The following is a 21,070-nucleotide window of genomic DNA, read 5'->3' as shown; positions in this document are numbered from 1 at the left end:
TAAGAATCTGCCTGCCAGTGCACGGAACACGGGTCCCATCCCTGGTCTCGGAAAGTCCCACATGCTGTGGAGCAACTAAGTCCGTGTGCCACAACTTCTGAGCCCGCGTGTCTAGAGCCCGTACTCCACAACAAGAGAAGCCACCGCAATGAGAAGCCCGTGCACCGCAATGAAGACCCAACGCAGCCAAAAAAGAAAAAAGGAAACAAAAAATCCTGGGAATATACTTTTCAGAAAAGAACAAAGTGTATCTCAGTCCTCATGACTAAAGAGAAGAATCAAGTAGTAGTAGGTGGAAAGGTGGCTTTGATTCTCAGTTTGTGGGTTCTGAATCTGAATGAATTATTGTCCTTACCTCAATGAGACACAGAATTGTAACCAAAATCGTCACTACTACAGTTACAGATATTGCCAAGATGAGTTTGTTGTTACAGCCACATCCTGGAACTTCTTTTGTGAGCTAAAAAAATAAATAACAATTTTTTAAAAACAAGGAGATACAAGGGATGAAAGCTAACTCTTCTTAAACCTATTCTAAACAATAGCTAACTATTCTTAAACTACTATAAAACCCAATCCTTTCAGGCGAGTAGCTTCTATAAGAACAAGCTAAATTTAATGTTATTAATCTTATCATTAGCCTTTTCTTCTACAATTTATTTATCTACAATTTAGTTGTCTTGTGTTATGTCCTCTTCTCGTCTACCCTAGGAATAGTGGCACACTCTCTAAATGAGCCAAGTGGGAGATCACTGTCTTAGCCAGTTTCACGGCTGAAGATACGATACAGACTAGGAGCCCGTGGTATTCCTGCCTGGGCACGTTCATGGCATGTCCTAAACTGAGTAAAAGTCCAGGTCCCATGTTTCAGGGGTTCTCCTCACCTCACTTGACTCCTGCTCTTTCTGCTCACTCTGGGCTTCTGTGCTCTCACTGACAGAGTTGTCACTTTTCCACTGGTCCGTATCCCATTCCGCTTTGGACACCTTTACTTCTTGCTGCTTGCTGAGAAGCTTCATCAGGAGGCCTGTTCTAGAGATGAGGTTGGCACAGGCCAGCTGCACGTGGGTCTCCGAGCAGTCTATTTTCAACGTCTGGATAACATGAGAAATGAGCCTTCGCATGTCATTGTTGGGGATGAGGGACAGCAGCTGCTGCTTTAGCTGAGTTTCAACTTGATCACCCGGGGATGTGAGCCCTGGGAAAGTGAAGCCTGTGGGCTTAGAGGATAATTCAGTGCCCGTGTTGTGCTACTCCCATTGTGTTTCGTTGGTGTGTTGAACAGTTGGCATACTGTTGTCTGCAGCAACAGTAGAATGTGCAGTGGAGACGTTCCTATGGGTAGTGTTTCCAGGGCTGGTTCCTCCTGGCAGACTAGAGTTTCCTGTAGAAATAATTTCTTCAGAAACATTTTGTGCAGTATTGTTTTCTGAAGTAGTGTTTTCTATCGAAGGGTCTGAAAGAGAAAATAATTCTGGAAAAGGATTTCCCTGAGAAGTCACTTCTCCTGAAGATGAAACAGCCTCTCGCGGAGGGGAATTTATGAGACTCCTCCCTACAGAGAACGGAGGGCTTGCAAGCATCATTCTATTGGGTGAACTTTTCTTTCTGAACTTTCGACTCCTTTTGACTTTGGGTTTTCTGTGGACCCGATGAGTCCTAATTTTATGGAAGATGTATTTTTTCCCAGAATGTGAGATTAGTTCAAAATCCTTAATATTTCTAACTCTAGCCTTTGCATCTTCTAAAACAAGTATAGTGTTGGATAAGTCTTTTGATTTGCTTTTAACCTCAGGTGGGGATTTTGGAGGGATGGAGGCAGAAGGCCTGCCCTTGAAGTACTGTTTCAGGGTAGAGGAACCTGCTGCCTTGTGTTCCTTTATGAATGAAGACTCTGCATTGGAGGACTTTCCCACCAGCTTCCTGGGCCTCTGCACCATGAGTAGCTGATTCAGCTTTCTTGGGGATGGCCTCCTGAGCCTTCTTTCTTCGGCAGTGCTCGCCATAGATGGCTGGGCATTCTGTTTCCTCATGACGCTCTCATCTCCCACTGCTTGGAGGTGCATCTTCTGTAGGCCCCTCGGGCCCTTGAGGACCCTGTTCACTCTCAGCAGCTTTTCCTCTGTACTCTTAGTCTTTGCTAGGCTGTCTTTCTGTGGTTGGGCAGTTACCAACTTCTTTTGAAAGATGTAGCGTTTATACATGGCACTTAAAAGGTTGGAACGTGTACGCGTGGCAGGTTTTTCTTCCTTTTTCACCTCATCCATTTTTTCTTGAGTTTCTGCATCTAACCAATTTTCCAGAAAATGGAGTTTCCTCAATCTATTTTTATTAGTTGAATTGTTGCGTACACGTTTAACAGAAGGGCTCCTTGTATTGTTTTTCAAAAGGCCCAGCGGCATATCTCCATCTTGTGTATTTGAAAAAAGAACTTGAAGGAATGGTAATAATGTTGATTCCACATCTCCTAGATTTCCCTCTGAGATATAAGGCAGTATGTAATTTCGTGCCCTGATAATATCACTGGTATTATTAAAGTCCAGCTGCTCATTCATGAAGCCTGACAAGCTGACAGCACTTTTATCTGAGGATGCCCTCTCTGACTCAATAGTCGGCTCGGGGCTGTTGTTCTTCTTCCACGCTTGTAACACCTTCATCAACGATCCTTCTGCATTCCCTAGAGATGTTTCTTCATCTCTCAAAAAAGAGGAGACTGTTTTTGATCATTGAAGACTGATGGGACAGCTTTTTGTCAGGCCACAGCCAAATAAATTAGGAATCAGTCAACGTTTGAGTGCCACTTAGGAGAAAAAGAAACCCACACTTAAGCCTATGACTGGCAACAACAAAATGTGAAAAAGGTATCTCTTGAAAAAGTGGCTATCTACTCAGAAAATTCTGTAGCGTGAAATATAGTAACTATATTCAGGATTACTCCACTGGTTCCCAGGGGCCAGTACTCAAGAAAAGCCAAGGCTGGAAGACAAATACTCCCCATCTCAGCTGGACTCTCTGCAGATCTACTGTGACTCCTCACATTCACATACCCCATCCTGTCCTGCCTCAGAGGCAGAGGAGTGTGAGGCTTCCTCTCTCCACCTCTTCAGTGTGCTTGTGTTCTTGCCACTATCACAGATGTCCACGACAACAACCGCCGCTAACAGGTGGTCACCTGGACATTCTCTTCTCCACCCACCCACCGAGTCCTTTGCTCAGTCCCTGCTTCCATATATCCCAGCCGCCATAACAGAAGGCTCTATACAGAAAAAAACACTATGTCCGCCGTGGCTCTTTGCTAAAATTTGGGCAGGGATCTAGGGTATATGTTACGAGAGTTGCCAGATTGTTTGTCAACGTGGAATGTTCAACAAATCAATGGAATAATACTTGAGGTCCTAAAATGCAGAAGGGAGAAAGCAACTTGTGTCAGATGGCTACTTTGCTTTCATTTCATTTTACTTCTAATATTTCCAGCTTTACTTGGGGAACCATCCAAAGCTTATAACTGTGTGAAGGTAATGTGTACCATTGTGTAGCTGGGCTTCTCTTCCAAAAGGATTAGAAGTATTTTTGGTCAGGGTCAAAGGAGGAGGGAAGGGTCATGAGAAAGGAGGAGCATGGGCTTGCAGAGAGCCCCAAAACGGGGACAGGAGATCGGGGCCCTAGGGTCATAGCACTTAACACCTCTGATTTTGTTTTTCCTCGCCTGTAAAAGGAGATGAAAAATGCCTTTTCTGTACACTTCTGGGCGAGAAGGGAGTAATATAATTAGTCAAAAAATTGTTTGGGGCAGTTCCCTGGTGGTCTAGTGGTTAGGACCCAGCACTTTCCCTGCTGTGGCCCGCGGTCAATCCCTGGTTGGGGAACTAAGATCCCACAAGCTGTGTGGCACGGCCAATAAAAAAAAAAATTGTGTTGAAAAATCAGCAATATTGTCTTTATAGAAGTAGCAAAGTGTTATTATATATGACGTGCTCTAGATCACTGAAAGAGACCTGTATTCAAGCTACCTGGGCAGGAAAGCACGTTTTGGAAGTCATCAAGTTAGTGCCAATAAATCTAATATATAGAAAAATAGTTGAAAGCCCCTGAGTGTTTTGTGGATAGAAAAGCTTGAGATTCAGAAGAAGTTCAGAGCTGGACAGTCTAAGAATAAACTAGCTCTCCCATCCATTAGAAGGGCTAGGTAGCAGCTTCTGGTTATGGAACCAGAAACTCTCAGGCTCCCAATAGGACATAAAACAGCATCACTTGTACTCTTTATAAAATTGCAGAAACAAATAAAAGAAACAAAAATATATTTACACCTGTCCTAGAAGACAAAGGGTAGTTGAGACCTAATGTATATAAGATCAGTTTACAAACTGTGATGCACTCTACGAATAAGTTCTCATTTGCAGAGAGCACAGCATAGGATATGTGGCCATTAATGTTAATTCCCTTCCCCCTTCCATGCCTTTCTCTTGTTCCTTTATGTATGCGGATCAGTTACATTATTAAGCTAACTATGTACCTGAGCTCTTATTAGCTTAACAATGTAACCAAGAATCTGATTTTTAGCAAGGGGGTAGTTCTTAGAAACGTAGGGAGCTGGAACGCTGAATGAATGAATTAAAATAATGCAATTACATCATTAATTTGAAAATTTATCATCATTGATTAAAAATAAAAATTATTAAAAAATTAAATTAAAATTTAAAAATTTATTATCCCGCAATTGAGACTCACCACAACGTGTGACGTCTGTCAGGCATTCACTGTCACAACGCAGCTTGACTGTCTTACAGACAACCTCAATAGTGTTTTTAAATTGGCAGAGGCAGCAGGCCATACGGCTAGGTAAGACCCTATAAAGGGAAACACAGGTAATTAAATTCGTGGTAAAAGAGTTACTTGAGTAGGTAGAAGAGGTAGGCCAAGGCCACCACAGACCAGTGCAAAAAGGAGTTCTTGGGGCATATGGACTGGAGAACTGGATAGCGGCCGGTTGGCCAATTGCTGCTCTTGACTGTTGTAAATAAACAAAGAGGAGAAGAGAGGTGCCCAGCAGAAGGATTAGGATGGCAGTAGGTATGGTATGCCTAGAAAAAAGGGAATAGGGATTAGAATTGGGTGACATTGATCTGTAGTTTAATTCAGAAGTATCTCCTTCCAACCCGAAAGCCTCACTTGGGGTTGAGAGTACACAGGAAGAAGGCGGACTTCTAAGAAGAGTCTGAATAAGACCGCACCTTCTGGAGTCCTTTTCTCAGTTCCTATTTGTGAGTAGTAATATATTAGAAATCATTCTAGTAAGAAAAAAGCATCGTGTGGTTAAACAATAACAGAGATCGCATTGGCCAAATCTGGACAAAAGGAACATTCCAAAGAATAACATTATCATTATAATAAGGTATAACATAGTTAATTTTTAAAAAAGCACATGAGTTCATAATGATACTCAAAATGAAAAGTGGGGGGGGCTCTTCTTTATAGAATAATGTCAGCTAATAAATGCAAAAGGAATGACAGAATTAGGAAAGTGTCATTTTGCAACTATCAATGTAATAATCGATTCAGACAAGGATTATCATTGATGCACAGTTGGGTGAAGAGTTGTTTGAAAGTAGGATCTTCACTGATCCCAACGTATCACCCCACATATTATTTATCAATTACCAAGGGGAAAAATAACTTTACAATGGAGAGATATGCAACATACCACCTTAGTCAAGTGATCAAACTTAGCACTGGGCCACCTGAAGTGATGAAGTATGAAGAATACATCACCTATATAGTATTCTTCCCCAAAATGTTTACTTTGAATCTAATGAGGAAACAGACAAATCCAGATTGTGGGGCAATTTACAAGACAACTGGCTTAGACTCTTCAAAAATGCCAATGTCATAAAACATCAAAAAAAATAGTAGGGAAATATTCTAGATTAAAGGAAACAAAGACATGACATGCAATGCCTAATCTTTAACTGGACCCTGTATCAAAACAAAACAGACTTAAACTATGTTATTGGCTTCTGGCCAAGATGAAGTAACAAGGACCAATTTGACCTCTCACCTGAAACAATGAAAACATCAGACAGGACATATGAAACAACAGTTTTCAAGAAACTGGACCTCAGGCAATAAAGTTCAGTGATCTCCAGGAGATGGGAAATAAATGAAGTGATCCCTCTAATTGCCCTACCTTACTTCTCTGAGAGAGTTTCCAGGTCATGGTAAAGGGAAGAGAAGTCCAGGCAGAGACTGGTGGACTCCCTGACTGAGGAAATGGAGCTGAGAGTCTGGGAAAACCAACGTAACTAGAGTTCACAAAGCAGAGTATCAGACAGAAAAGAAGTGCACAGACAAAGAACTCTGGAGATATGCAGAGGGATCTCTTGAGAATTCAACAAAGTATTGGTCAGTACATTTGTGTGAGGAATTCCCTGATGCCAGGAAAAGAACCACATGAAAGGATTAATAATAAGAATAACTGGATATCACACAGGGTTGTAGGAATAGTACCTGTTCCTACAAGTCAGACTGCAAAACCTCATGATACTCAGAAAGGACTTGTCTCCGTAGTTGCATATAGTGAGCTCCAGGCTAAAGGCTACTTGGACTCCTACCCAACGAATCTTACACACTAGACCTAAAAGAATAAAACTGTTCTCAGTAACTTAATTTCACCCAAAACAAAGCCCAAGCATTTTACAGGAATACATATATATATATATATATTAGCACACAATAAACTAAACCTCACAATATCTGGGATCATATGAAAAATTGCCAAGCATGCAAAGAAGTAGGAAAATATGACCCATACTGAGGAGAAAAGGCAATCAATCAAAACTAACCCATAATCCATACAGATGTTAGAATTGGCAGAAAAGAACATTTAAAAAGTTATTATACATGAAGAAAAGTTATTACAACTGCATTTCATATGTTAAAAAACCCAGAATAAACACTGAAAATGTTAAGTATAGGCATGGAAAATGTAAAACAGACCCAAATTGCGCTTCTAGAGATTAAAAACAATGTCTAAATCAAAAAGACATTGAACGAGGTTAATGGCAGATTAGACACTGCAGAAGAAAGGGTCAGTGAACATTAAGGCATAGTAATAGAAACTATCCAAAATGAAACAAAAAGAGTAACAAAACAAAACAACAACAAAAATGAATAGAGCCTCAGTGAGTTGTGCAACAACTTCAAGTGGCCTAATACACGGGTACTTAGAGTCCATGCAGGAGAGGAGAAATACAAAAATTTGAAGAAATAATAGCCAACACTTTTCCAAATTGGTAAACACTATAAACCCACAAAGTCAAGAAGATCAATGAACTTTAGGCATAAGAAACATGGACAAAACTACACCAAGGCACAAAAAATAATCAAATTGCTCAAAACCAGCAATAAAGAGAAAAATTTAAAAGTAGCCAGAGGAAAAAACTATACACTACGTACAGAGGAAGAAAGATAACAATGACAGCAGAATTCTTGCTGGAAACAATGTAAAGGAGAACTCAGTGGAATAACACCTTTAAAGTACTGCATTGAATTCTATCAAGCTAGAATTCTATACCCAGATCTGTCCAAACAAAAGCAAAATAAAGACTATCTCAGACATACAAAAGCTGAAAGAATTCATTACTAGTAGACTTTCACTGTAAGAAATGGTAAAAGAAGTATTTTTAAGCAGAAGGAAAATGACACTTGTTTGGAATATGGATCTACACAAAAGATTAAGAATACTGGAATTGGGACTTCCCTGGTGGTTCAGTGGTTAAGAATCTGCCTGCCAGTGCACGGAACACGGGTCCCATCCCTGGTCTCGGAAAGTCCCACATGCTGTGGAGCAACTAAGTCCGTGTGCCACAACTTCTGAGCCCGCGTGTCTAGAGCCCGTACTCCACAACAAGAGAAGCCACCGCAATGAGAAGCCCGTGCACCGCAATGAAGACCCAACGCAGCCAAAAAAGAAAAAAGGAAACAAAAAATCCTGGGAATATACTTTTCAGAAAAGAACAAAGTGTATCTCAGTCCTCATGACTAAAGAGAAGAATCAAGTAGTAGTAGGTGGAAAGGTGGCTTTGATTCTCAGTTTGTGGGTTCTGAATCTGAATGAATTATTGTCCTTACCTCAATGAGACACAGAATTGTAACCAAAATCGTCACTACTACAGTTACAGATATTGCCAAGATGAGTTTGTTGTTACAGCCACATCCTGGAACTTCTTTTGTGAGCTAAAAAAATAAATAACAATTTTTTAAAAACAAGGAGATACAAGGGATGAAAGCTAACTCTTCTTAAACCTATTCTAAACAATAGCTAACTATTCTTAAACTACTATAAAACCCAATCCTTTCAGGCGAGTAGCTTCTATAAGAACAAGCTAAATTTAATGTTATTAATCTTATCATTAGCCTTTTCTTCTACAATTTATTTATCTACAATTTAGTTGTCTTGTGTTATGTCCTCTTCTCGTCTACCCTAGGAATAGTGGCACACTCTCTAAATGAGCCAAGTGGGAGATCACTGTCTTAGCCAGTTTCACGGCTGAAGATACGATACAGACTAGGAGCCCGTGGTATTCCTGCCTGGGCACGTTCATGGCATGTCCTAAACTGAGTAAAAGTCCAGGTCCCATGTTTCAGGGGTTCTCCTCACCTCACTTGACTCCTGCTCTTTCTGCTCACTCTGGGCTTCTGTGCTCTCACTGACAGAGTTGTCACTTTTCCACTGGTCCGTATCCCATTCCGCTTTGGACACCTTTACTTCTTGCTGCTTGCTGAGAAGCTTCATCAGGAGGCCTGTTCTAGAGATGAGGTTGGCACAGGCCAGCTGCACGTGGGTCTCCGAGCAGTCTATTTTCAACGTCTGGATAACATGAGAAATGAGCCTTCGCATGTCATTGTTGGGGATGAGGGACAGCAGCTGCTGCTTTAGCTGAGTTTCAACTTGATCACCCGGGGATGTGAGCCCTGGGAAAGTGAAGCCTGTGGGCTTAGAGGATAATTCAGTGCCCGTGTTGTGCTACTCCCATTGTGTTTCGTTGGTGTGTTGAACAGTTGGCATACTGTTGTCTGCAGCAACAGTAGAATGTGCAGTGGAGACGTTCCTATGGGTAGTGTTTCCAGGGCTGGTTCCTCCTGGCAGACTAGAGTTTCCTGTAGAAATAATTTCTTCAGAAACATTTTGTGCAGTATTGTTTTCTGAAGTAGTGTTTTCTATCGAAGGGTCTGAAAGAGAAAATAATTCTGGAAAAGGATTTCCCTGAGAAGTCACTTCTCCTGAAGATGAAACAGCCTCTCGCGGAGGGGAATTTATGAGACTCCTCCCTACAGAGAACGGAGGGCTTGCAAGCATCATTCTATTGGGTGAACTTTTCTTTCTGAACTTTCGACTCCTTTTGACTTTGGGTTTTCTGTGGACCCGATGAGTCCTAATTTTATGGAAGATGTATTTTTTCCCAGAATGTGAGATTAGTTCAAAATCCTTAATATTTCTAACTCTAGCCTTTGCATCTTCTAAAACAAGTATAGTGTTGGATAAGTCTTTTGATTTGCTTTTAACCTCAGGTGGGGATTTTGGAGGGATGGAGGCAGAAGGCCTGCCCTTGAAGTACTGTTTCAGGGTAGAGGAACCTGCTGCCTTGTGTTCCTTTATGAATGAAGACTCTGCATTGGAGGACTTTCCCACCAGCTTCCTGGGCCTCTGCACCATGAGTAGCTGATTCAGCTTTCTTGGGGATGGCCTCCTGAGCCTTCTTTCTTCGGCAGTGCTCGCCATAGATGGCTGGGCATTCTGTTTCCTCATGACGCTCTCATCTCCCACTGCTTGGAGGTGCATCTTCTGTAGGCCCCTCGGGCCCTTGAGGACCCTGTTCACTCTCAGCAGCTTTTCCTCTGTACTCTTAGTCTTTGCTAGGCTGTCTTTCTGTGGTTGGGCAGTTACCAACTTCTTTTGAAAGATGTAGCGTTTATACATGGCACTTAAAAGGTTGGAACGTGTACGCGTGGCAGGTTTTTCTTCCTTTTTCACCTCATCCATTTTTTCTTGAGTTTCTGCATCTAACCAATTTTCCAGAAAATGGAGTTTCCTCAATCTATTTTTATTAGTTGAATTGTTGCGTACACGTTTAACAGAAGGGCTCCTTGTATTGTTTTTCAAAAGGCCCAGCGGCATATCTCCATCTTGTGTATTTGAAAAAAGAACTTGAAGGAATGGTAATAATGTTGATTCCACATCTCCTAGATTTCCCTCTGAGATATAAGGCAGTATGTAATTTCGTGCCCTGATAATATCACTGGTATTATTAAAGTCCAGCTGCTCATTCATGAAGCCTGACAAGCTGACAGCACTTTTATCTGAGGATGCCCTCTCTGACTCAATAGTCGGCTCGGGGCTGTTGTTCTTCTTCCACGCTTGTAACACCTTCATCAACGATCCTTCTGCATTCCCTAGAGATGTTTCTTCATCTCTCAAAAAAGAGGAGACTGTTTTTGATCATTGAAGACTGATGGGACAGCTTTTTGTCAGGCCACAGCCAAATAAATTAGGAATCAGTCAACGTTTGAGTGCCACTTAGGAGAAAAAGAAACCCACACTTAAGCCTATGACTGGCAACAACAAAATGTGAAAAAGGTATCTCTTGAAAAAGTGGCTATCTACTCAGAAAATTCTGTAGCGTGAAATATAGTAACTATATTCAGGATTACTCCACTGGTTCCCAGGGGCCAGTACTCAAGAAAAGCCAAGGCTGGAAGACAAATACTCCCCATCTCAGCTGGACTCTCTGCAGATCTACTGTGACTCCTCACATTCACATACCCCATCCTGTCCTGCCTCAGAGGCAGAGGAGTGTGAGGCTTCCTCTCTCCACCTCTTCAGTGTGCTTGTGTTCTTGCCACTATCACAGATGTCCACGACAACAACCGCCGCTAACAGGTGGTCACCTGGACATTCTCTTCTCCACCCACCCACCGAGTCCTTTGCTCAGTCCCTGCTTCCATATATCCCAGCCGCCATAACAGAAGGCTCTATACAGAAAAAAACACTATGTCCGCCGTGGCTCTTTGCTAAAATTTGGGCAGGGATCTAGGGTATATGTTACGAGAGTTGCCAGATTGTTTGTCAACGTGGAATGTTCAACAAATCAATGGAATAATACTTGAGGTCCTAAAATGCAGAAGGGAGAAAGCAACTTGTGTCAGATGGCTACTTTGCTTTCATTTCATTTTACTTCTAATATTTCCAGCTTTACTTGGGGAACCATCCAAAGCTTATAACTGTGTGAAGGTAATGTGTACCATTGTGTAGCTGGGCTTCTCTTCCAAAAGGATTAGAAGTATTTTTGGTCAGGGTCAAAGGAGGAGGGAAGGGTCATGAGAAAGGAGGAGCATGGGCTTGCAGAGAGCCCCAAAACGGGGACAGGAGATCGGGGCCCTAGGGTCATAGCACTTAACACCTCTGATTTTGTTTTTCCTCGCCTGTAAAAGGAGATGAAAAATGCCTTTTCTGTACACTTCTGGGCGAGAAGGGAGTAATATAATTAGTCAAAAAATTGTTTGGGGCAGTTCCCTGGTGGTCTAGTGGTTAGGACCCAGCACTTTCCCTGCTGTGGCCCGCGGTCAATCCCTGGTTGGGGAACTAAGATCCCACAAGCTGTGTGGCACGGCCAATAAAAAAAAAAATTGTGTTGAAAAATCAGCAATATTGTCTTTATAGAAGTAGCAAAGTGTTATTATATATGACGTGCTCTAGATCACTGAAAGAGACCTGTATTCAAGCTACCTGGGCAGGAAAGCACGTTTTGGAAGTCATCAAGTTAGTGCCAATAAATCTAATATATAGAAAAATAGTTGAAAGCCCCTGAGTGTTTTGTGGATAGAAAAGCTTGAGATTCAGAAGAAGTTCAGAGCTGGACAGTCTAAGAATAAACTAGCTCTCCCATCCATTAGAAGGGCTAGGTAGCAGCTTCTGGTTATGGAACCAGAAACTCTCAGGCTCCCAATAGGACATAAAACAGCATCACTTGTACTCTTTATAAAATTGCAGAAACAAATAAAAGAAACAAAAATATATTTACACCTGTCCTAGAAGACAAAGGGTAGTTGAGACCTAATGTATATAAGATCAGTTTACAAACTGTGATGCACTCTACGAATAAGTTCTCATTTGCAGAGAGCACAGCATAGGATATGTGGCCATTAATGTTAATTCCCTTCCCCCTTCCATGCCTTTCTCTTGTTCCTTTATGTATGCGGATCAGTTACATTATTAAGCTAACTATGTACCTGAGCTCTTATTAGCTTAACAATGTAACCAAGAATCTGATTTTTAGCAAGGGGGTAGTTCTTAGAAACGTAGGGAGCTGGAACGCTGAATGAATGAATTAAAATAATGCAATTACATCATTAATTTGAAAATTTATCATCATTGATTAAAAATAAAAATTATTAAAAAATTAAATTAAAATTTAAAAATTTATTATCCCGCAATTGAGACTCACCACAACGTGTGACGTCTGTCAGGCATTCACTGTCACAACGCAGCTTGACTGTCTTACAGACAACCTCAATAGTGTTTTTAAATTGGCAGAGGCAGCAGGCCATACGGCTAGGTAAGACCCTATAAAGGGAAACACAGGTAATTAAATTCGTGGTAAAAGAGTTACTTGAGTAGGTAGAAGAGGTAGGCCAAGGCCACCACAGACCAGTGCAAAAAGGAGTTCTTGGGGCATATGGACTGGAGAACTGGATAGCGGCCGGTTGGCCAATTGCTGCTCTTGGCTGTTGTAAATAAACAAAGAGGAGAAGAGAGGTGCCCAGCAGAAGGATTAGGATGGCAGTAGGTATGGTATGCCTAGAAAAAAGGGAATAGGGATTAGAATTGGGTGACATTGATCTGTAGTTTAATTCAGAAGTATCTCCTTCCAACCCGAAAGCCTCACTTGGGGTTGAGAGTACACAGGAAGAAGGCGGACTTCTAAGAAGAGTCTGAATAAGACCGCACCTTCTGGAGTCCTTTTCTCAGTTCCTATTTGTGAGTAGTAATATATTAGAAATCATTCTAGTAAGAAAAAAGCATCGTGTGGTTAAACAATAACAGAGATCGCATTGGCCAAATCTGGACAAAAGGAACATTCCAAAGAATAACATTATCATTATAATAAGGTATAACATAGTTAATTTTTAAAAAAGCACATGAGTTCATAATGATACTCAAAATGAAAAGTGGGGGGGGCTCTTCTTTATAGAATAATGTCAGCTAATAAATGCAAAAGGAATGACAGAATTAGGAAAGTGTCATTTTGCAACTATCAATGTAATAATCGATTCAGACAAGGATTATCATTGATGCACAGTTGGGTGAAGAGTTGTTTGAAAGTAGGATCTTCACTGATCCCAACGTATCACCCCACATATTATTTATCAATTACCAAGGGGAAAAATAACTTTACAATGGAGAGATATGCAACATACCACCTTAGTCAAGTGATCAAACTTAGCACTGGGCCACCTGAAGTGATGAAGTATGAAGAATACATCACCTATATAGTATTCTTCCCCAAAATGTTTACTTTGAATCTAATGAGGAAACAGACAAATCCAGATTGTGGGGCAATTTACAAGACAACTGGCTTAGACTCTTCAAAAATGCCAATGTCATAAAACATCAAAAAAAATAGTAGGGAAATATTCTAGATTAAAGGAAACAAAGACATGACATGCAATGCCTAATCTTTAACTGGACCCTGTATCAAAACAAAACAGACTTAAACTATGTTATTGGCTTCTGGCCAAGATGAAGTAACAAGGACCAATTTGACCTCTCACCTGAAACAATGAAAACATCAGACAGGACATATGAAACAACAGTTTTCAAGAAACTGGACCTCAGGCAATAAAGTTCAGTGATCTCCAGGAGATGGGAAATAAATGAAGTGATCCCTCTAATTGCCCTACCTTACTTCTCTGAGAGAGTTTCCAGGTCATGGTAAAGGGAAGAGAAGTCCAGGCAGAGACTGGTGGACTCCCTGACTGAGGAAATGGAGCTGAGAGTCTGGGAAAACCAACGTAACTAGAGTTCACAAAGCAGAGTATCAGACAGAAAAGAAGTGCACAGACAAAGAACTCTGGAGATATGCAGAGGGATCTCTTGAGAATTCAACAAAGTATTGGTCAGTACATTTGTGTGAGGAATTCCCTGATGCCAGGAAAAGAACCACATGAAAGGATTAATAATAAGAATAACTGGATATCACACAGGGTTGTAGGAATAGTACCTGTTCCTACAAGTCAGACTGCAAAACCTCATGATACTCAGAAAGGACTTGTCTCCGTAGTTGCATATAGTGAGCTCCAGGCTAAAGGCTACTTGGACTCCTACCCAACGAATCTTACACACTAGACCTAAAAGAATAAAACTGTTCTCAGTAACTTAATTTCACCCAAAACAAAGCCCAAGCATTTTACAGGAATACATATATATATATATATATTAGCACACAATAAACTAAACCTCACAATATCTGGGATCATATGAAAAATTGCCAAGCATGCAAAGAAGTAGGAAAATATGACCCATACTGAGGAGAAAAGGCAATCAATCAAAACTAACCCATAATCCATACAGATGTTAGAATTGGCAGAAAAGAACATTTAAAAAGTTATTATACATGAAGAAAAGTTATTACAACTGCATTTCATATGTTAAAAAACCCAGAATAAACACTGAAAATGTTAAGTATAGGCATGGAAAATGTAAAACAGACCCAAATTGCGCTTCTAGAGATTAAAAACAATGTCTAAATCAAAAAGACATTGAACGAGGTTAATGGCAGATTAGACACTGCAGAAGAAAGGGTCAGTGAACATTAAGGCATAGTAATAGAAACTATCCAAAATGAAACAAAAAGAGTAACAAAACAAAACAACAACAAAAATGAATAGAGCCTCAGTGAGTTGTGCAACAACTTCAAGTGGCCTAATACACGGGTACTTAGAGTCCATGCAGGAGAGGAGAAATACAAAAATTTGAAGAAATAATAGCCAACACTTTTCCAAATTGGTAAACACTATAAACCCACAAAGTCAAGAAGATCAATGAACTTTAGGCATAAGAAACATGGACAAAACTACACCAAGGCACAAAAAATAATCAAATTGCTCAAAACCAGCAATAAAGAGAAAAATTTAAAAGTAGCCAGAGGAAAAAACTATACACTACGTACAGAGGAAGAAAGATAACAATGACAGCAGAATTCTTGCTGGAAACAATGTAAAGGAGAACTCAGTGGAATAACACCTTTAAAGTACTGCATTGAATTCTATCAAGCTAGAATTCTATACCCAGATCTGTCCAAACAAAAGCAAAATAAAGACTATCTCAGACATACAAAAGCTGAAAGAATTCATTACTAGTAGACTTTCACTGTAAGAAATGGTAAAAGAAGTATTTTTAAGCAGAAGGAAAATGACACTTGTTTGGAATATGGATCTACACAAAAGATTAAGAATACTGGAATTGGGACTTCCCTGGTGGTTCAGTGGTTAAGAATCTGCCTGCCAGTGCACGGAACACGGGTCCCATCCCTGGTCTCGGAAAGTCCCACATGCTGTGGAGCAACTAAGTCCGTGTGCCACAACTTCTGAGCCCGCGTGTCTAGAGCCCGTACTCCACAACAAGAGAAGCCACCGCAATGAGAAGCCCGTGCACCGCAATGAAGACCCAACGCAGCCAAAAAAGAAAAAAGGAAACAAAAAATCCTGGGAATATACTTTTCAGAAAAGAACAAAGTGTATCTCAGTCCTCATGACTAAAGAGAAGAATCAAGTAGTAGTAGGTGGAAAGGTGGCTTTGATTCTCAGTTTGTGGGTTCTGAATCTGAATGAATTATTGTCCTTACCTCAATGAGACACAGAATTGTAACCAAAATCGTCACTACTACAGTTACAGATATTGCCAAGATGAGTTTGTTGTTACAGCCACATCCTGGAACTTCTTTTGTGAGCTAAAAAAATAAATAACAATTTTTTAAAAACAAGGAGATACAAGGGATGAAAGCTAACTCTTCTTAAACCTATTCTAAACAATAGCTAACTATTCTTAAACTACTATAAAACCCAATCCTTTCAGGCGAGTAGCTTCTATAAGAACAAGCTAAATTTAATGTTATTAATCTTATCATTAGCCTTTTCTTCTACAATTTATTTATCTACAATTTAGTTGTCTTGTGTTATGTCCTCTTCTCGTCTACCCTAGGAATAGTGGCACACTCTCTAAATGAGCCAAGTGGGAGATCACTGTCTTAGCCAGTTTCACGGCTGAAGATACGATACAGACTAGGAGCCCGTGGTATTCCTGCCTGGGCACGTTCATGGCATGTCCTAAACTGAGTAAAAGTCCAGGTCCCATGTTTCAGGGGTTCTCCTCACCTCACTTGACTCCTGCTCTTTCTGCTCACTCTGGGCTTCTGTGCTCTCACTGACAGAGTTGTCACTTTTCCACTGGTCCGTATCCCATTCCGCTTTGGACACCTTTACTTCTTGCTGCTTGCTGAGAAGCTTCATCAGGAGGCCTGTTCTAGAGATGAGGTTGGCACAGGCCAGCTGCACGTGGGTCTCCGAGCAGTCTATTTTCAACGTCTGGATAACATGAGAAATGAGCCTTCGCATGTCATTGTTGGGGATGAGGGACAGCAGCTGCTGCTTTAGCTGAGTTTCAACTTGATCACCCGGGGATGTGAGCCCTGGGAAAGTGAAGCCTGTGGGCTTAGAGGATAATTCAGTGCCCGTGTTGTGCTACTCCCATTGTGTTTCGTTGGTGTGTTGAACAGTTGGCATACTGTTGTCTGCAGCAACAGTAGAATGTGCAGTGGAGACGTTCCTATGGGTAGTGTTTCCAGGGCTGGTTCCTCCTGGCAGACTAGAGTTTCCTGTAGAAATAATTTCTTCAGAAACATTTTGTGCAGTATTGTTTTCTGAAGTAGTGTTTTCTATCGAAGGGTCTGAAAGAGAAAATAATTCTGGAAAAGGATTTCCCTGAGAAGTCACTTCTCCTGAAGATGAAACAGCCTCTCGCGGAGGGGAATTTATGAGACTCCTCCCTACAGAGAACGGAGGGCTTGCAAGCATCATTCTATTGGGTGAACTTTTCTTTCTGAACTTTCGACTCCTTTTGACTTTGGGTTTTCTGTGGACCCGATGAGTCCTAATTTTATGGAAGATGTATTTTTTCCCAGAATGTGAGATTAGTTCAAAATCCTTAATATTTCTAACTCTAGCCTTTGCATCTTCTAAAACAAGTATAGTGTTGGATAAGTCTTTTGATTTGCTTTTAACCTCAGGTGGGGATTTTGGAGGGATGGAGGCAGAAGGCCTGCCCTTGAAGTACTGTTTCAGGGTAGAGGAACCTGCTGCCTTGTGTTCCTTTATGAATGAAGACTCTGCATTGGAGGACTTTCCCACCAGCTTCCTGGGCCTCTGCACCATGAGTAGCTGATTCAGCTTTCTTGGGGATGGCCTCCTGAGCCTTCTTTCTTCGGCAGTGCTCGCCATAGATGGCTGGGCATTCTGTTTCCTCATGACGCTCTCATCTCCCACTGCTTGGAGGTGCATCTTCTGTAGGCCCCTCGGGCCCTTGAGGACCCTGTTCACTCTCAGCAGCTTTTCCTCTGTACTCTTAGTCTTTGCTAGGCTGTCTTTCTGTGGTTGGGCAGTTACCAACTTCTTTTGAAAGATGTAGCGTTTATACATGGCACTTAAAAGGTTGGAACGTGTACGCGTGGCAGGTTTTTCTTCCTTTTTCACCTCATCCATTTTTTCTTGAGTTTCTGCATCTAACCAATTTTCCAGAAAATGGAGTTTCCTCAATCTATTTTTATTAGTTGAATTGTTGCGTACACGTTTAACAGAAGGGCTCCTTGTATTGTTTTTCAAAAGGCCCAGCGGCATATCTCCATCTTGTGTATTTGAAAAAAGAACTTGAAGGAATGGTAATAATGTTGATTCCACATCTCCTAGATTTCCCTCTGAGATATAAGGCAGTATGTAATTTCGTGCCCTGATAATATCACTGGTATTATTAAAGTCCAGCTGCTCATTCATGAAGCCTGACAAGCTGACAGCACTTTTATCTGAGGATGCCCTCTCTGACTCAATAGTCGGCTCGGGGCTGTTGTTCTTCTTCCACGCTTGTAACACCTTCATCAACGATCCTTCTGCATTCCCTAGAGATGTTTCTTCATCTCTCAAAAAAGAGGAGACTGTTTTTGATCATTGAAGACTGATGGGACAGCTTTTTGTCAGGCCACAGCCAAATAAATTAGGAATCAGTCAACGTTTGAGTGCCACTTAGGAGAAAAAGAAACCCACACTTAAGCCTATGACTGGCAACAACAAAATGTGAAAAAGGTATCTCTTGAAAAAGTGGCTATCTACTCAGAAAATTCTGTAGCGTGAAATATAGTAACTATATTCAGGATTACTCCACTGGTTCCCAGGGGCCAGTACTCAAGAAAAGCCAAGGCTGGAAGACAAATACTCCCCATCTCAGCTGGACTCTCTGCAGATCTACTGTGACTCCTCACATTCACATACCCCATCCTGTCCTGCCTCAGAGGCAGAGGAGTGTGAGGCTTCCTCTCTCCACCTCTTCAGTGTGCTTGTGTTCTTGCCACTATCACAGATGTCCACGACAACAACCGCCGCTAACAGGTGGTCACCTGGACATTCTCTTCTCCACCCACCCACCGAGTCCTTTGCTCAGTCCCTGCTTCCATATATCCCAGCCGCCATAACAGAAGGCTCTATACAGAAAAAAACACTATGTCCGCCGTGGCTCTTTGCTAAAATTTGGGCAGGGATCTAGGGTATATGTTACGAGAGTTGCCAGATTGTTTGTCAACGTGGAATGTTCAACAAATCAATGGAATAATACTTGAGGTCCTAAAATGCAGAAGGGAGAAAGCAACTTGTGTCAGATGGCTACTTTGCTTTCATTTCATTTTACTTCTAATATTTCCAGCTTTACTTGGGGAACCATCCAAAGCTTATAACTGTGTGAAGGTAATGTGTACCATTGTGTAGCTGGGCTTCTCTTCCAAAAGGATTAGAAGTATTTTTGGTCAGGGTCAAAGGAGGAGGGAAGGGTCATGAGAAAGGAGGAGCATGGGCTTGCAGAGAGCCCCAAAACGGGGACAGGAGATCGGGGCCCTAGGGTCATAGCACTTAACACCTCTGATTTTGTTTTTCCTCGCCTGTAAAAGGAGATGAAAAATGCCTTTTCTGTACACTTCTGGGCGAGAAGGGAGTAATATAATTAGTCAAAAAATTGTTTGGGGCAGTTCCCTGGTGGTCTAGTGGTTAGGACCCAGCACTTTCCCTGCTGTGGCCCGCGGTCAATCCCTGGTTGGGGAACTAAGATCCCACAAGCTGTGTGGCACGGCCAATAAAAAAAAAAATTGTGTTGAAAAATCAGCAATATTGTCTTTATAGAAGTAGCAAAGTGTTATTATATATGACGTGCTCTAGATCACTGAAAGAGACCTGTATTCAAGCTACCTGGGCAGGAAAGCACGTTTTGGAAGTCATCAAGTTAGTGCCAATAAATCTAATATATAGAAAAATAGTTGAAAGCCCCTGAGTGTTTTGTGGATAGAAAAGCTTGAGATTCAGAAGAAGTTCAGAGCTGGACAGTCTAAGAATAAACTAGCTCTCCCATCCATTAGAAGGGCTAGGTAGCAGCTTCTGGTTATGGAACCAGAAACTCTCAGGCTCCCAATAGGACATAAAACAGCATCACTTGTACTCTTTATAAAATTGCAGAAACAAATAAAAGAAACAAAAATATATTTACACCTGTCCTAGAAGACAAAGGGTAGTTGAGACCTAATGTATATAAGATCAGTTTACAAACTGTGATGCACTCTACGAATAAGTTCTCATTTGCAGAGAGCACAGCATAGGATATGTGGCCATTAATGTTAATTCCCTTCCCCCTTCCATGCCTTTCTCTTGTTCCTTTATGTATGCGGATCAGTTACATTATTAAGCTAACTATGTACCTGAGCTCTTATTAGCTTAACAATGTAACCAAGAATCTGATTTTTAGCAAGGGGGTAGTTCTTAGAAACGTAGGGAGCTGAACGCTGAATGAATGAATTAAAATAATGCAATTACATCATTAATTTGAAAATTTATCATCATTGATTAAAAATAAAAATTATTAAAAAATTAAATTAAAATTTAAAAATTTATTATCCCGCAATTGAGACTCACCACAACGTGTGACGTCTGTCAGGCATTCACTGTCACAACGCAGCTTGACTGTCTTACAGACAACCTCAATAGTGTTTTTAAATTGGCAGAGGCAGCAGGCCATACGGCTAGGTAAGACCCTATAAAGGGAAAACACAGGTAATTAAATTCGTGGTAAAAGAGTTACTTGAGTAGGTAGAAGAGGTAGGCCAAGGCCACCACAGACCAGTGCAAAAAGGAGTTCTTGGGGCATATGGACTGGAGAACTGGATAGCGGCCGGTTGGCCAATTGCTGCTCTTGACTGTTGTAAATAAACAAAGAGGAGAAGAGAGGTGCCCAGCAGAAGGATTAGGATGGCAGTAGGTATGGTATGCCTAGAAAAAAGGGAATAGGGATTAGAATTGGGTGACATTGATCTGTAGTTTAATTCAGAAGTATCTCCTTCCAACCCGAAAGCCTCACTTGGGGTTGAGAGTACACAGGAAGAAGGCGGACTTCTAAGAAGAGTCTGAATAAGACCGCACCTTCTGGAGTCCTTTTCTCAGTTCCTATTTGTGAGTAGTAATATATTAGAAATCATTCTAGTAAGAAAAAAGCATCGTGTGGTTAAACAATAACAGAGATCGCATTGGCCAAATCTGGACAAAAGGAACATTCCAAAGAATAACATTATCATTATAATAAGGTATAACATAGTTAATTTTTAAAAAAGCACATGAGTTCATAATGATACTCAAAATGAAAGGTGGGGGGGCTCTTCTTTATAGAATAATGTCAGCTAATAAATGCAAAAGGAATGACAGAATTAGGAAAGTGTCA

General features: G+C 41.1%; 1 protein-coding gene across 23 annotated transcripts in view; it reads right to left on the bottom strand.

The window, feature by feature from the left end:
- The window catches only part of LOC309654115 (leucine-rich repeat-containing protein 37A2-like), a gene marked incomplete at its 5' end in the record, with an annotated part of 87,580 nt that overhangs the window by 44,948 nt on the left and 21,562 nt on the right, over window positions 1-21,070 (bottom strand). For 10 of the 23 annotated variants that reach the window (XM_082478771.1, XM_082478738.1, XM_082478742.1 and 7 more), the window contains 4 exons: window positions 356-4,847; window positions 8,128-12,619; window positions 15,900-18,939; window positions 20,272-20,390. Coding sequence is in view for 7 of the 23 variants with exons in the window: in XM_082478752.1 (XP_082334878.1) it covers window positions 1,251-2,695; window positions 4,729-4,831 (1,548 nt within the window). Of the gene's footprint in view, window positions 1-355; window positions 6,640-8,127; window positions 12,620-14,883; window positions 18,940-20,142; window positions 20,391-21,070 lie in introns of those variants that run through there. The other 13 variants (XM_082478745.1, XM_082478755.1, XM_082478760.1 and 10 more) reach the window with 11 other exon arrangements.

Source organism: Balaenoptera physalus (genome assembly GCF_965194825.1).
Source record: "Balaenoptera physalus genome assembly, contig: HAP1_SCAFFOLD_2034, whole genome shotgun sequence".
NCBI classification, from domain to species: domain Eukaryota; kingdom Metazoa; phylum Chordata; class Mammalia; order Artiodactyla; family Balaenopteridae; genus Balaenoptera; species Balaenoptera physalus.
Note: the sequence above shows the minus strand (reverse complement) of the source record. Positions and strands in the feature narration are given on the sequence as shown.